This window comes from Pelobates fuscus, chromosome 11 (assembly GCF_036172605.1).
Source record: "Pelobates fuscus isolate aPelFus1 chromosome 11, aPelFus1.pri, whole genome shotgun sequence".
Taxonomy (NCBI): domain Eukaryota; kingdom Metazoa; phylum Chordata; class Amphibia; order Anura; family Pelobatidae; genus Pelobates; species Pelobates fuscus.
Window position 1 is genome coordinate 7,020,807 of NC_086327.1, and position 17,408 is coordinate 7,038,214.

General features: G+C 40.7%; 1 protein-coding gene across 1 annotated transcript in view; it reads right to left on the reverse strand.

The window, feature by feature from the left end:
* Positions 1-519: 519 nt before the first annotated feature.
* Positions 520-17,408, reverse strand: part of NBL1 (NBL1, DAN family BMP antagonist) — a 34,196-nt gene continuing 17,307 nt past the window's right edge. The window contains exons 2-4 of the mRNA XM_063435996.1: positions 4,927-5,102; positions 2,788-2,899; positions 520-1,895 (exon numbers count right to left, since the gene is read on the reverse strand). Coding sequence (XP_063292066.1) covers positions 1,650-1,895; positions 2,788-2,899; positions 4,927-5,096 — 528 coding nt within the window. The 5' untranslated portion in view covers positions 5,097-5,102 and the 3' untranslated portion in view covers positions 520-1,649. The remainder of the gene's footprint in view (positions 1,896-2,787; positions 2,900-4,926; positions 5,103-17,408) is intronic.

Below are 17,408 nucleotides of genomic sequence, written 5' to 3' on the forward strand. Positions count from 1 at the left end.
CTTGTAATTTAGTGACTGAATCTCCCACTGCATCTAGTTTGCTTTGCAGGTCTGCTATGTTTGTGTCAGACGCCTGGACGCGGGCGGGGACCGCCTGTACCTCAGTCCGCACCGCGGCTATGTCAGCAGTGAAAAGCTTTTAGATTCTGTTGAAGAGGTTATCACCCAGAAATATCGTCACTCCCCTCATAAAATGGGGTGTGGACACCCAGAGAGAACCGCAATCCCCTTATAAAATGGGGTGTGGACACCGAGAAAGATCCGCACTCCCCTTATAAAATGGGGTGTGGACACCCAGAAAGATCCGCACTCCCCTTATAAAATGGGGTGTGGACACCCAGAAATATCGGCACTATACAGATGCTGTCGATGTAGGAGGAGAAACAGCACTTTTAGCTTTATTTTTCAGATCTCTGAAACATATTTCTTAAATGTACGGAATAAATAAGCACAATTTATTAAATCCCTTTTAAGATAATTTATCAAAGCCCTAATTAAAAGATGTCGCTCAAAAGACTCTTACGTGTGTGGAACAGGTTTATTTGAATGTCACACTGCTATAACATATTCAGATTTGTATTTTAATAAAACAAACGTGACTGTATGTAATGTAACTATTTCTGTATAATTTAACCCACCATCGGGTGGGAGTTTAGACCAGTTTTGTGGTTTCACCGACAACCTTAACAAAAGCTTAGCTTGACCCCTGTCTGGGCAAAAAGGGCGATTTATACCCAATAAATCTGGCCGGCATAACGATCCCTCCGCGACAGGCAATGTTACCTGCGCTCCATTCTTATCTTCTACAATGGAATGTCAGGAAGGCTAAGAAAGATGGCTGCCCTCGCTTTGCTAGATTCGTTGGATTGACTAATTTACAACAAACAACTGCAAACAACAAAGACGTGAGAATAGACGGCACATTTTAAAACCGTTAGACGCAGTAAAATGATATGCAATATGTCCTTTTAACTCTCTTTTTGCCATAACATTAAAGAACTCCTAGCAATTAAAGGGTTAGAGAAGGCAAACCCTACATAGTGGTCTCTGGAGCAAGTTACTGCAATGAGACAAGTTAGTTGCTTCCTGCGCATTTCGGGGACTCTGTTTTGTTCACACGGCCTCAAAGTTATTGAAAAATTCATCATCTCAACATTTGTCGGGGAGATACCCGAGCAGAAATCCCAGCAGAGACCACAATATTTTAAATATATCTGGACACAAACGTTATATGTAAGCCTTGACATTAGCGGATCTTTAAGTCACCAGCGAACTATCGAGCGTTGTCATTTTAACTCTAAATTACAAACACCAAAGGTGTAAAAACCATCTACTCCCTGCTTCCATAATCGGCTAATGGTTATAATCACTGGACACACGGCCCCAGCTTTGTCACTGATAAATATCCAATTACTCCTAAGGGTGCACATTGCGGTGGCGTGGGAATTTAAGCGGATTACCCTTGACTTTCTCTTAAATGTGGACCCTGTAACTGTTTATATTATACACGTGTCCTCTCCACAAGTGGTTCTCATAGCGTCCTTCCTCCATGTTGCTCCCATGTCTAGCCATGGGGTGGTGGGAGTGGTGCATTGTGGGAAATACATGAAGAGGGATTAAATGTCCAATTTGGTGGAGAATGGAGGCTCTCACTCCTCGCTCTCTCCGTCCCGCTGTGCTGGGGAAGGTGAATCCTCCTCGTGTGGGGGCTGTTGGTGGCGACCAATGTTCTCTGCAGGAGGAAGTGTCTCCTCAGCGGTGTTTAGGTAGACGTTAAACATGGCTCCCTCCTGGCTCTGCTCCTTCCCACACGCCTGACAACTGCAACGCAGAATCTTTTCCACTAACTTGTCCACGCGTGGTACCTCTTCGTTACCTGGGCACTCCAAAGTGACCTATCAATGGGAAAGACAGAAACAGAGAAAAAAATTAGCATTCATTAAATGGTGACACAATAGTGGCAAAAGAGGAGAATGTTCTGATTTCTGGGTTTAAAACAGGATATCTGTCATCTAATTCGAAGCCTGAATAAGCCTCCGTCTAAATACCAAACATTAAAGGGTTACTCCAAACACCATGACCACTACAGTGATTTGAAGTGGTCATGGTGCCTGTAGTTTTGCTTTGAAACACACCTTATAAGGTGTTTAACCCACTCTGCTGACAAAGGTCATTAACCAGCACGTTAACCAGTCCCCATCAGGCTAGCGTCAACTCCTGATCACTGCAGGACTGTCATTTCAATGCTGCTCGGCTGCATTAATAAATGCAGTAGAGAGAGAGAATATTTTATACATGTTCTGGGTACCTGGTGGCGGGTGCTATCACATGCCCTAGTGCCCCCACATAAATCCACGCTTCAATAGGGGCTACTCGAACCACAAATGAAACACTGTTTAATAAAACACTTTCTTTCTGCTTGGAGAAACCCTTTAACCAGAGATTTACTGTGTGTGACTGCCTTGATGTCACACTAATATAAAATACATTAATCTTGCTTTCAACAAATATACAGGCAGTATAGAGAATGTATAGAGAGAAAAAAAATTAACAACTATAAGGCTGCCATCTGCTGGCGCTGATCTGTAATAACACCAGATACACTTATTCACACTCCCCTTGTAACTCTTTAAACACCCAGTTGTAGTTAATAGAAAACTATAAATATCTCAGATGATAATAATAAGAGAATTTTCCGTTTTATCTAGATATTGCCATCTGGTTTCTAGCTCCCTCCAGTGTGGCGTTTAGTGAATGATGCCCACATTGTACATAAGTAACATTTACCACATCCCACATGGACTTGGCCGGCATACAGGAGTCACAGTGTACCAGGGACTCGGTATACTGCGGGAATGTGTTGGGTACGCTGTAACTGAAGCACTGTCCCAGGCAGGCCCTGCAAATAAAACGCAGAATTAGCAGGTAGGTTTATAAACACACACACTCTAATAATTATAGATTATGCTAACACTGTATTTCAAGACATGATTAATCTGTTTCTAACATAGATTTCTAGGTTTCTGCTTGTAACTAAGGGTTAAATAAATAAGGGGCTCAAATTAATTTGCCGTTAAAGTAAAGTAAATGTTTAATTATAGAGAATAACTGTAGTTTCTCTGGAGTTAACAGCTCCTCATTTCCTCGCATAGAAAATGCAATTAATACGAGTATCTACTGACAAATGCAATCACACAGTGCCAAAGGGTTAAACTAATTTGAATACAAATATATATAGACTATGAATAATAGGAAACTCATATTTGATAACCTACACAGTGCATCTAACGTGTGTGTGAGCCTGGAGTGTCCCTTTAATAATATAAACCCACCCAGTATACCTAACTGTAACCTTACCTACACAGTGCATCTAATGTGTGTGGGAGCCTGGAGTGTCCCTTTAATAATATAAACCCACCCAGTATAACTAACTGTAAGCTAACCTACACAGTGCACCTAACGTGTGTGGGAGCCTGGAGTGTCCCTTTAATAATATAAACCCACCCGGTATAACTAACTGTAACATTACCTACACATTGCATGTAACGTGTGTGGGAGCCTGGAGTGTCCCTTTAATAATATAAACCCACCCTGTATAACTAACTGTAACCTAACCTACACAGTGCATCTAACGTGTGGGGGAGCCTGGAGTGTCCCTTTAATAATATAAACCCAACCAGTATAACTAACTGTAACCTAACCTACACAGTGCCCCTAACGTGTGTGGGAGCCTGGAGTGTCCCTTTAATAATATAAACCCACCCAGTATAACTAACTGTAATCTAACCCCCACAGTGCATCTAACCTGTGTGGGAGCCTGGAGTGTCCCTTTAATAATATAAACCCACCCAGTATAACTAACTGTAATCTAACCCACACAGTGCATCTAACCTGTGTGGGAGCCTGGAGTGTCCCTTTAATAATATAAACCCACCCAGTATAACTAACTGTAACCTAACCTACACAGTGCATCTAACGTGTGTGGGAGCCTGGAGTGTCCCTTTAATAGCTTGCTAGACCCTGCAAAAACAACAAAGTACCAAAGAAATGGCAATCTACAATACAGAAATAATAGAGAAGGACATAGCGCAATACTGTTGCAAACTAATAAAATTGTGGTTTAAATGATTGCACTCACAAAAGGCAATCATTTAAACCACAATTTTATTAGTTTGCAACAGTATTGCGCTATGTCCTTCTCTATTATTTCTGTATTGTAGATTGCCATTTCTTTGGTACTTTGTTGTTATTGCCTTGAGGATATAAGAGGAATCCTTTGTCTACAATACAGTTAATTTAAGGGTAATCTGTGTGTGTGTTTCACCCAATACCCATTAAGTGTGTTTGCTATCTACACACAGGTGAATGTACACTGTTTGTTTTTAAATAGACCCTGCAAAAGCCTCCTGTATGTGATTACAATTTAATTTACAGAGCAAGAGATACAAGGTAAATTACATCTGATTGAAAGTGAAACCAGTTCTTTTTTCATGCAGGCTCTGTCAATCATAGCCAGGGGAGGTGTAACAAGGGCTGCATACACAGAAACAAAGTGATTTATCTCCTAAATGGCAGTGAATTGAGCAGTAATACCTGAGAGACATAATCTATACACTAAAACTGCTTCATTAAACTAAAGTTGTTTAGGTGACTATAGTGTCCCTTTAAATGTGAAATTTTGCCAATTAGCACTTTAGTGGAAAACCCTGAACGTGAATTTAACATTTATGGCCGAAACAGGCAGACTGAAAACAAACATACTGACTTAGAGAATTCTTCAGCGAAAGATTTTAAATCCACTTCACGTTGAATCCCTGATGATTCTCACGTTAGTGAATAATGATGGACATGCGTTACAATCAGCCCAGTGTAGCGGAACCTTTCGGTTCTCCCCACTCGGCCCCATTTCCAACACGGATATCTTACCGGTTCTGGATAGACTTGGATTCACAGCCGTTGTGACCCACAATCTGCGTGATATTCTTGGCTTCACACCAGGCGCTCTTATCTGGAAATAGCGCCAAGCGGTTGATGGGGGGAGGAGCTGTGAAAACCGTCACTGGGACCAAGAAGCCAATCAGGAGGCAGATCATCATCGTCACCTATAACGGAGTCCATACAGATAATGTCAGAGCCACGTTTAATACATTCACGACAAGTTCATTAATCCCTACACCAAGGCAGTCCATCGAGGCTCTCGAGGGCCACACGCATGCCTGGACTTGGGGTATATTTATTTATAGCACTTTATCAGGTTTATTACAACAAAACTTTAGGAAGAATACGATTTCACAGGTAAATCCAGGCAGATCGATTTGTTCTGGCGTACGTTAAAAGGAATTTAATTTGTTTGTTCCAGTTGAAATACATTTGTGCACAAATCAGCTCTGTATCCAGATATTGATTGGTTGCTTTATTAAAGGTACATCCCTCGAGATGAAAAGGCACTAGGTTCTGTGGTTTCAATAATTTTCTATTGTATTGTGGGGATTAAACATTCAAAATAAGGGGAAAATATTACACACAAAAATACACATGCACAAAAATACACACTCATATAAATACACACTCATATAAATACACACATGCACAAAATACACACACACAAACACACAATACACACACACACACAAAATACACACACACACACAAAATATACACACACACACAAAATATACACATATGCACAAATACATACGCACGTCTGCACTCAAGCCTAGTAACAGAGATGCTAAACCCTTGGTTGTGGGAGAGCTCTGGTTTGTGTTAAATTGGTCTACAATGGTTTGGGGGAAAAAAGAGAGACATCACCCAAAGTCTTCATTTAGATTGCAAGCTCACAAGATATCTAGCTTCCTACTTTGCATAGAAAGTGCTGAAAATCCTAGATCTCACCTCACAGGCACAATCCTTTATCCGTTTCAATTTGTCTATACTGTGCTGCCTATTTCCCCTGGTTGTACAGCTCTGCAGAATATGCTGGCGCTATCCAAATACCAGTAATAATCATAATAATACACCATAATTAATACCATGAGCTATCCTGAAGAACGTCCCTTTAAGCAGTTTGCAAAACTGTCCAGCAGAGGTCACTGCACGCTGTCATCTTCCAGCTTGGAGTGTTCTCCTCCAGAGCCTGTGACCCCAGCTAACCCCTCGGAGCTCTATCTCGGCTGGCAGGGGGTATTACTGACTGCATGTATCCCCCTTAACACCCTGGGCGGCAGTGCCAATTCTCATTGCAGGGTTTCCATTATCACGCTGTACCCAGTAATGTGACTATTATCACATTCATTCCACGCAATCTCCTGTGCGTCGCTTATTTTCACTATCGCCGTATTAGACAAATATTAATTAAATACAAAGAGTAGCATCTAACCAAAGTTAAAATACAATACAGGGCGCCACGTTCACAGGGTACAAGGTGAGTATAGTTTCCAAACGTACATAAGAATAAGAGATCATAGTGTGAATCGTAATTAACAAATATAGTAAAAACAAACAAATGGGACACTCACAAAATCAGGCAGACTAGATAGTGGGAACCGCACTCAATCCAAACGGCCAAGGGTGCTCCAGATCAGGACCAGCAATCCCAGGACAATATACAAAGAAGAAAAGATCACAGGCACTCCAAATTCAAGCCGTATGCAGCTTTAATGTAACAAAATGCAACGCAACGTTTCGACCAACAAAGGTCTTTTTCAAGGGGCACAATGGAGTGGAATCAATATGTGCAAATGCACTTTGGGACTCAAATAGGCTGAATCCCCAGTGATATCAGCCACGAGTGGAAAGTTCAGGATACCACAGACAAGGGGTCGGCAAAAGTAGGGAATTCCTCCACAGTCCGCCGTTCTCTGGATGCTGAAGTTCTTTAGATCACACTAGGCTGCCAACGTTTCCGGGGTAACTTCCCCTTTATTATATTTTAACTTTGGCTACTCTTTGTATTAGTTTCTGGAGAGATCCAGGGAGTGCTCCCATTTTGATTGGCTTGCCTGCACCTATTAGCACTTTTTCTATATATTACCCGTCACTGTAAATATTAATTAAATACTGATTCAGAAACTGCAATAAAACAACGAAAACAGTATTTATAAACAACTGACCTTTATTTATGAATGCAAAGAATATTGAGACACAATGAAAAAAAAAAATAATTATTTTGTGATCCCATTGTACAGAGCTACGGAATTTGCTGGCGCTATCGAAATAATAAAATAATAATAATAATTACTAGAAAAATCCAATTCTCTGAGAGGAAAAATAAATTGGAGGCTCAGGATTGGCTGGAGCATCCTGGCCACTTCCTGGTTGTGGAAGTGAGGAGCGGCGGCGGCGGCGAGGGGAAAGGAACAGGATTTATTGATTTTTAGTCATTCAGGTTTTGAATTTATTATCCAGAGGACATCTGTGATTCAGGCACACCGCTTTTTTTTCAAAGAAACTAAACGTTTTTTTAAAAAGCAAACATTTGGCCCTAGTCTATTAGTTTTTGTTTCTTTTCCATACATTACAGAGCAGGATGTGTGCACGGGGTGAAAGGTCTCCCAAGGTTAAAGATTTTGCAAGGTAAGATTTTTTATTTTTCCAGATCTGTCCAGCCTCTGCTCACTGCTGCCAAGGATCTCTGACAATCAGGAATATCTGATAGTTAAAAACAGCACTTTTTATACACATTTTTTTTTTTTAAAGAAAAATGTTACGTAGATCGCAGTTAAATAAAATATAAAAGTCAGTTGCTAATGCCAGACGTCTCAACGGTTCATGATCTGATGGGACAGTGTGTGGACACCAGACAATTGTCCCAAAAAAGTGGTCACACACACTCAAGGCTGCACACAGGGCTGGTGCAAGGCCCTTTGGATTTTCTTACCCCATCTATGTTACGTTCCCCAATATTTGAATGTTTAACCTCTTTAAGTGCATCTTTCCCCTCTTTTTGTCTTACACCCCTCTTTTGTGTCCCCCCCCGTCCCGCCCCAGCCCCTTTGTATCTCTTTTTTTCCTTCCCCAGCCCCTCTGGGTGCCATTCTCCCGTTCCCCAGCCCCTCAGTATGTCATCGTCCCCAGCTCCTCTGTGTGTGAGTAATCGTCCAAAGCTCCTCTGTGTGTCATTGTCCACTTCCCAGACTCTCTGTGTGTGTAATTGGGGCTGTTCTAATTGGGGATGTGGCAAGGACTGTTCTAGGTGTGAGTGGGGGATGTGATATTTATTGTAGTTTAAAGACACATTACTGAGAGTATTATTGCCGTGGAGCTCTGTTATACACTCAGACACATTACTGAGAGTATTATTGCTGTGGAGCTCTGTTATACACACAGACTTATTACTGGGAGTATTATTTCTGTGGAGCTCTGTTATACACTCAGACACATTACTGGGAGTATTATTGCTGTGGAGCTCTGTTATACACTCAGACACATTACTGGGAGTGTTATTGCTGTGGAGCTCTGTTATACACTCAGACAGATTACTGGGAGTATTATTGCTGTGGAGCTCTGTTATACACTCAGACACATTACTGTGAGTATTACTGCTGTGGAGCTCTGTTATACATTCAGACACATATAACAGAGCTCCACAGCAATAATACTCCCAGTAATGTGTCTGAGTGTATAACAGAGCTCCACAGCAATAACACTCCCAGTAATGTGTCTGTGTGTATAACAGAGCTCCACAGCAATAATACTCCCTGTAATGTGTCTGAGTGTATAACAGAGCTCCACAGCAATAACACTCCCAGTAATGTGTCTGAGTGTATAACAGAGCTCCACAGAAATAATACTCCCAGTAATAAGTCTGTGTGTATAACAGAGCTCCACAGCAATAATACTCCCTGTAATGTGTCTGAGTGTGTAACAGAGCTCCAGAGCAATAATACTCCCAGTAATGTGTCTGAGTGTATAACAGAGCTCCAGAGCAATAATCGTAGCAGACGCATGTTATATGGCTGGGGTCAATGTAAACGATGTTTATAACACAACAGTTTGTATCCATAGCAATGTGAGCTGGGATATTATCTGACACTCATTTACACTTTCATTTGCATACTGCTGCACGGCATCTTGGGAGCATGGTAGAAATATATATTTTTTTCTCCAAATACCATTTATTACAATACATCCCGTCTCAAACAATGAAGGCTGGGAGAGGACATGTTTTTAAAATAATTAAGCCTTGGTTATTTGTGGGCTTGAATTTCCATTTAATCAATTTTCGGTGACTCATTTCAGCCGTAATTACAGTTTCATCAGATCGGATTTGTTCAGTACCGTTCGCTTTGTAACAAGATCCGATTGCAGTTAAATTAAACCCAGTGGACTTGGAGTCTCCGCCAATCTGATGGGGGTCAGTCAGTGAGAATTGGCAGCGTCTAGCGCAGAATGCCTGCCGGGATATGTGTAGCGGGAGCTGGTATGCGAGGACTGAAAGGCCTGGGGATATTGTAATTTGCAGCAAGTCTCGATGTCTACGGCTGCTGTCTGAGAGAATAATTTGCAGTTTTAAAGCCGGGAGAGCGTGTCTCTGATGGGTACATTCACTTAACAACAAATTGCAGTGAATCGAACATTAAAATAGCAAAATTCCGGCAAAATCTCACTTTGGAATTATTCGCCAACATCGCTACAGTCACAGCGTGGCTGCTGTAGCCGTAATTTTACCAGTTTTTATCTCAATTCAATATAATTTGCTGTTTAGTAAATAAAGCCATAAATTACACAAATCTTCGGATTCAAGTACAGACAGCGTTCTTAGTGCGCAGGGAGACTGTAAGACAAGGCCTCAGCCCCAGGGATAGAATTCACCTGGCATTACATGAAGGGGTTTCCTTATCTCTCAATCTACACGCAGAGCGTCTCCCTGGCAGGAAGTCCAGGCTGCCATTTAACCCTTCACCGAGAAAGACAAAGCAATCAGCTGCGGGCTCTGCGGACAACAAAGAGTTAAATACCCAGAGAGGAGATACTGCATGGCTCAAAGCTTCCCTTTAACAAACCAATTGGAGCATTAGGGTTTAATATATATATATGTGTAAATAAAGTAGGGGGTGCACTCACAGGTCTTGTGTTAGAAAATATGATGTAATTGAAATTTTTTCGTACCATTAAATCACGTATTTTCTAACACAAGACCTGTGAGTGCACCCCCTACTTTATTTACTTATATATTGAACGCAGGTATCACCCAGGCAAGATATATATTTTTAAATTTGCAAGGAGAGTGCCAAGCTGCTATATGTGTTTATATATATATAATTAAAAAAAAGCACTATTAATTGTGACCGAGTGCAACGTTATATAGTCTATAAGCTGCCACATAATTCTTTTTACGAATAGTTGATAAAAATAACCCAGAGGACCCCTTTCGGAGATAGTCCAGACATATTCTGGCGACCAACACAACTGAAATACATTTGGTACTTTTTTCCTATTTGGCCTCACATCCACGTTGTATTTCCTAAACATTTTTTTTGTAAATGTAAATTTTTTTTTTTAATTCTAATATATAAAGTTTCAAACTGCAGATTCTATGCAGTGTAACTCCGCCCCCTTAGCTCCTCCTCCTCTTTTCACAAAGCACCTTCCTTATCAGACATACTCTGTGTGTACTCAGCTCAGCCAATGTGTGAGCTGCAGACCTGACCAATCACATGCCTCTTATTATCTGCCCTCTTTCCCCATAGCATGGCTGTGATATACTATGCAGATGAGAAAATTGGCTGTGGAGCCATCTCAACAAATCAGCTCACTCTAATCTTTCTTTGGCTGTGCCCCACTGGGTACCTTCCAATCAGAAAGATGTGGATATGTGGGCGGGGTTACTGCTGAAAGCAAAACCAATGGGAGAAAAACACAGTACGGCTATGAGTCCATGCACTAAAGTTGTGATGGTGTCCGAGTGACCCTTTAATGCATTTAGGTAATGTATTGAGGTATAAAAAGCTGCACCGCTGTTTTCATGCCAAAATGTTGTTGCATGTTCTGTAAGCACCACAATTTTCCTTCATCAGCGCCACATTGTTTCCTGTGTGCGACTTCTCAATAGTTCTGTCCTGTGTTTTTATTTATTTTTTGTCAATATATCTAAATAACAAAACAAAACCAAATGCAAGAATGCGCCTTTCTTCCAACAATATTTCTACCATTTGCAGAGTGACGGTTTTCTGTGACAGATAAACAGCGTTCGTGGCATTCCTTTATGTTAAACAACGAACGGATCCTTCCCATTGTGAACACGGCTTTTTTATTTTGTTCATGTGCTTTTTAAAACTTTTTTTTTTTGTAATATTAATCATTTATCTTCCTTTGTAAATGTAATCAATGGTAAAATAAATCAGGAAATTTAATAAATAAATAATAGTTTTTTTTTTTAAATGGCGCAATAAAAATAAAAAGTGAAGGAAACGGGAATTATTTTAACGCAGTACAGAAAATACAGGAAAAAAATGTCCTTAATGTATAGAGGTGGAGTAACCGTGTAATAGATTGAATAATGAGGAAAACTGGCGCAAAAGTGAAAATGAATGCAACATACTTGATACAATTCCTTCGATATTTTCCTCCCCCAATGCAATGTGTGCCAGGCTGTGCCAGGCTGTGCCAGGAATGAACTGGAATATTTACTGTACATTGAAAAGAAATAAAGGTTTTTAATGTTTTATCCAATGGTGTTAATTTACACATTGGCGATGGTTCCTCTTTGATGTTGCGGTCAATATAAGCAATTTGCAGATCTGAGTTGGCTTCTGCATGGTGCTGCGCATGTTGCCAACTTTCTGCCGAGTAAATAAATAAACTGCATATAATACCTGACCCCTGGCACTACGCTGACGTCTCCTTCCTACATAAGGAAGTGGTCAGACAGCTGTAGAAACAAATGCAGCGGGATTTATGCTAAAAGTCCACTCTCCGGTAGGTTTCATTTCTGGGGGAGCAAGCCCCGTCCTGGAATATCTTGTTAACTGGCGCAGGACTCACAGTGCTAGAGCAATTAGAATGTGTGGGCTTTGTTGTGATTTCAATAAAATGTCAGCCAGCTAGTTAGTATTTTTATATTATTCTCTGGTGTTAACACTCCCCAATTCACGTCCATTCATTGTATCTCATATTCTAACTGACTGCTAATTTATTGATTTTAAATTATTAAAGAAAAGGAATGAATGAATAGGGAATGTGTCAGTTTTATATTTGCAAATAATTATTCCAGCTGTGAGTTTATTGACTATAACTTACTAGTAGAAATGACCTATATCTAAGTGATCCCATAATGCAATGCACACATATTATATATTGTATTATAATTATTATTTGTGCTAATTAATGAACAATATAATAAAAAGAGTAGACAATGTTCCCTGTATGGAATTATGTATAAAAGGGGCAGAATAGCTATTAGAATTTCTAACCATTTATTTTTGCCACATTCGCCATACATTGTCTGACACAAAAAAATAACCCTGGCTTCAGGAAGATTATTTGGAATAAATGTTCTGCTAACATGATGGCAAGAAAAGCACACTTTATTTAAAGGATCACTATAGTGTCAGGAAAACAAACCTGTTTTCCTGACACTATAGTGCCCTGAGGGTGCCCCCACCCTCAGGGTCCCCCTCCCTTGGCGCTGAAGGGGTTAAAACCCCTTCAGCAGTTTACCTTAATCCAGCGCGGGGCTCCCTCGGCGCTGGTGACCTCTCCTCCCCCGCCGACGTCAGCTCCCGAGTGGAGCCAAATGCGCATGCGCACATTCACACAGTCCTTAGGAAAGCATTTCTCAATGCTTTGCTATGGAGGTTCTGCGTCCTCAATGTGAATTTTGCCTCTAGCGGCTGTCAGGAAGACAGCCACTAGAGGTTGGATTAACCCTGCAATGTAAACATAGCATTTACAGCTGCAGGGTTAAAACCTGGGGGTCCTTGCATCCAGACCACTTCATTGAGCTGAAGTGGTCTGGGTGACTATAGTGTCCCTTTAAATAGAATTAAATACAAAAAAAGTGTATTACTGTAGCTTATTGCATCATTACAGCTTATTGCATCATTACAGCTTATTGCATCATTACAGCTCATTGTAGTATTACAGCTCATTGTATCATTACAGCTTATTGTATTATTACAGCTCAATGTATTATTAAAACTTATTGTATAATTATTATTGCCATTTACATAGCGTCAACAGATTCCGTAGCGCTTTACAATATTATGAGAGGGGGGATTTAACTATAAGGGGTTCATTCAATAATAATAATACACACACACACACTGCCCACCTCAATACACACACAATGCCCCCCCCATACACACTGCCTTCCACACACACACACACACTGTACCCCTCACGCACACACTGCACCCCTCATGCACACACTGCACCCGTCAAACACACAGGTGCATCCCGCACACACACACACTACATCCATCACAAACACAATGCACCCCCGTACACACACTGCACCACACACTTTGCACCCCTCACACACACAACTGCCCCTGTCCCCTACTAAAGCCCCTATCCCGGCAGACCCCAGGTAGGTTGTCAAACTGTTCTTAAACAGTTTGACTACTTATCCTGGGGGGGCACCACGGCACTCCTGGCACCATAACCACTACAGTGTGCTGTAGTGGTTATTGTGCCCGGAATGTTTATTTAAATAATCTACAAGTGCCCCTCGCGAGATTCGGTTCTGGATCCGCCCCTGACAAGGATTGCATTACAGCTCATTGTATTATTACAGATTATTGTTTATTACAGCTCAGTGTTTAACTGCAGCTTATTGTATCATTACAACTCTGTGTATTACTGCAGCTCGTATCATTACACCTCATTGTATTATTAAAGCTTATTGTATCATTACAGCTCTATTACTAAAGCTTATTGTATAATTACAGCTCAGTGTATCATTACAGCTCATTGTATTATTACAACTCAGTGTTTAACTGCAGCTTATTGTATTATTACAGCTCAATGTATTATTAAAACTTATTGTATCATTATTATTATTATTATTGCCATTTATATAGCATCAGCAGATTCCGTAGCGCTTTACAATATTATGAGACGGGGGATTTAACTATAAATAGGACAATTACAAAAAAAAGATTCAGGAACGATAGGACCCTGCTCAAACATTGTATCATTACAGCTCATTGTATCATTACAACTCATTGTATCATTACAGCTCAGTGTATTATTACAGCTCAGTGTATTATTACAGCTCAGTGTATTATTACAGCTCATTGTATTATTATAGCTCAGTGTATTATTACAGCTCATTGTATTATTACAGCTCAGTGTATCATTACAGCTTATTGTATCATTACAGCTCATTGTATCATTACAGTAAAATGTAGTAGTTATCGGTTATGGTTCCTGAGGTCACTGGAAATTGTTCCTGGTTCCCTGTACAGCTGTTTGAGAGCAGTTTGACAAAAATCCAGCTCTTTTTACATAACCCAGACACCTTCAAGATGCATTAATCACGTGAAATTTACACTAACACATTATAAATGCCAATTTCATCCAACCGGAACGGCAGTGACAGAACGCTGGAGGCCGCTTAGTCCGGTGCTTTCTGCCAATATAGGTTGGACAAAACTGACATTGATAACGTGTGAGTGTAGATTCCTAATTACGAATCCTGCCAAGGATGGGGGGCCCTGAACCAACAGATTAACGCCGACCTACCCCCCGCCCCCCAGCATAGGACATCACGCTGTGGCCGTTACGTGGCTTAGAGTGTCTGATTATTCAGTTATAACATCAATTTATATTAATTATCCTTCCACACTGCCCTGCCAAACCTTATTAACTAAAAACTGCAAATTCTGAGAGTAATCACACAACTGGAGCAGGAAAAGGTCAGCATTAAGGGGTTCATTCAATAAAGTGTGAATTCGATTTCAGAGTCAATTTTAGATATTTGGCAAAATGACCAAGTTGGAAAAATTCGAGTAGATCAAGAGTTCTGTTTGATTTAGTACTTTAATATTATTTGATAGCAGTCCATTTTATTATGTCGTTTTTTCCCCCCTGTCTAAGGAGGTCAGACTTCATATATTTTCAGGTGTTATATTAACCAATTATTTTTTTTTATATATTCTTTATTTTAATAGTTACCATAAATAATTTTTTAATAATATCCGATAGATTGATATTTTATTGGTTTGCTCCTTTTTATGATAACAGGTATTCATTATTATTTATTATTATTTTTCTGTTTAATTGTAGCCTTTAGATAAATGTCTCGCTTTAAAATGTATTAATTGGATTTAGAGTAGCGTTTGTTCTTGCTATCCTTTCGGTTGTTTTACGGAGCGGGTATTTGGTTTCCTTGGCAACATTTGTATGCTCTTGTTACCTAGGAAACACTCTTCTGCCTGTCCTGATGTCACTGCGTGGAGACAAGCGCGTGCGCTCTGTGTTCGTGTGACATGTCATCACATTGGTAGGTGGTTTTGCGCATGCGTGAGATGGAGTGGGAATTGTGGGTCTACACGCTGTTGCGTAGTCTCACGCTTGTCCAATATGGTAGGCGTTGCTCATTATTTCGATGAGAGTTATGAATCTTTGCGTCCTACTGGTTTTTAAACATATTTTTGGCGCCATCCTGTATTACCCACTCCCGCGACAATCAGAAATTTGAGTTAAGAGATAATTACTGTTAATAAGACGCTTGTTGTTCGATAGGTTGCTGCTGTACACGTGGTGCTCCAATAAATCTGCCTGCTATTGAGCCCAGTGCTTGCCTGAAACTTTTACATTTTAGATGTTTAATTTTACACCAAAATAGCTCAATTGGAAGCATGGCTTACTTTTCTTACAATTCTAGTATCTTGGTATTTGTAGTGAATAACCCTGTTAATATTTTAGAGAGAGACAGAAAAAAAAACAATACAAACCCCCACACCACGATTTAAAGGAACGCTCAAAGAACCATAACCACAACAGTGCTTTGTACTGGTTATGATGACAGCCGTGCCCGGGCGCACCCCTCTTTGTAAGCAGTCAATTGGGTTGACTTCTTACCTTTGGCCCCCTGGGCTCCACTCCCTGCCTCTACTACTTCAGCTGCCACAGCCAATTTGCTGGTCCTGTACTGCAGAGACGAACTCAGGAGAACTAACAGAAGCTGCTAGCTATCAGACTGCAGTAGTGGAGGCAGGGAGCAAAGCCCCGGCGGACCGCTCGTCTAAAATCAATATGTTCTAAAATGATTTGACTACTTACTTATGGGGGGCACTCTGGGCACCATAACCACCACTGCACACTATGCATCACCCGGATTTGCAACTTATACCGTGAGCAATACCTAGGGCAGGATGTGGCTAAAATAATTTCAGCCTATCCTGGACACTCATTGTTCTCAGTAGGAATGGCAAGCATATCCCACTGACATGAACCAAAACTATAGAAATGGCTGCACGCAGAACTGTTGCCAGGCAACAGATGGGATTAGAGCACCTACTGTGAAATCAATTAATTTATTATAGAGGTTCCTTTGCAATCGCAGCTCTGATTAACTCATTGATTTCCATGGGGAGCTCATTAATTCCACTGGACTTTCAGACCCTGCCCTACAGAATGTCGAATTCACAAGCAACCGGCATAGACATGGCGATCTGGCAAACCAAGCACGCGTTAAAACAAGCCAGTGTGCTGCGCAGCGTCCCCCATTATTCTCAGGGGTTAGCAAGAAAGCTATGAGAGAGCCTGTGGAAGGGGTTAGAAATATGCATATGAGATTCTTGAAGGGCAGGAAAAACATGGCTCCCATTTTGATGTCTTTGAGCAGCGGTGGGATAGCGCGCTGATTTACAATGTGCCTGGCAGTACTAACATGTCTGTCATGGTGCCGTCAAACAGTTAGAAAATAAATTTCTAAATACATTGGAGTATTGTACAGAACACTGGTGAGACCTCACTTGGAGTATTGTACGCAGTACTGGAGACCGTATCTTCAGAAGGATATTGATACCTTAGAGAGAGTTCAAAGAAGGGCTACTAAACTGGTTCATGGATTGCAGGATAAAACTTACCAGGAAAGGTTAAATTAACTTAAAATGTATAGCTTGGAGGAAAGACAGGGGGGGGGGGGATATGATAGAAACATTTAAAGAGACACTATAGGCACCAAAACAACTTTAGCTTAATGAATCCATTTTGGTGTATAGGTCATGCCCCTGCAGTCTAAATGCTCAATTCTCTGCCATTTAGGAGTTAAATCACTTTGTTTATGAACCCTAGTCACACCTCCCTGCATGTGACTTCACAGCAATCCTAAATACTTCCTGTAAAGAGTCATCAAATGTTTGTACTTCCTTTAGTGCAAATTCTGTTTAATTTGGAATTTCTTATCTACTGCTTTGCTAATAGCTTGCTAGACCATGCAGGAGCCCCCTGTATGT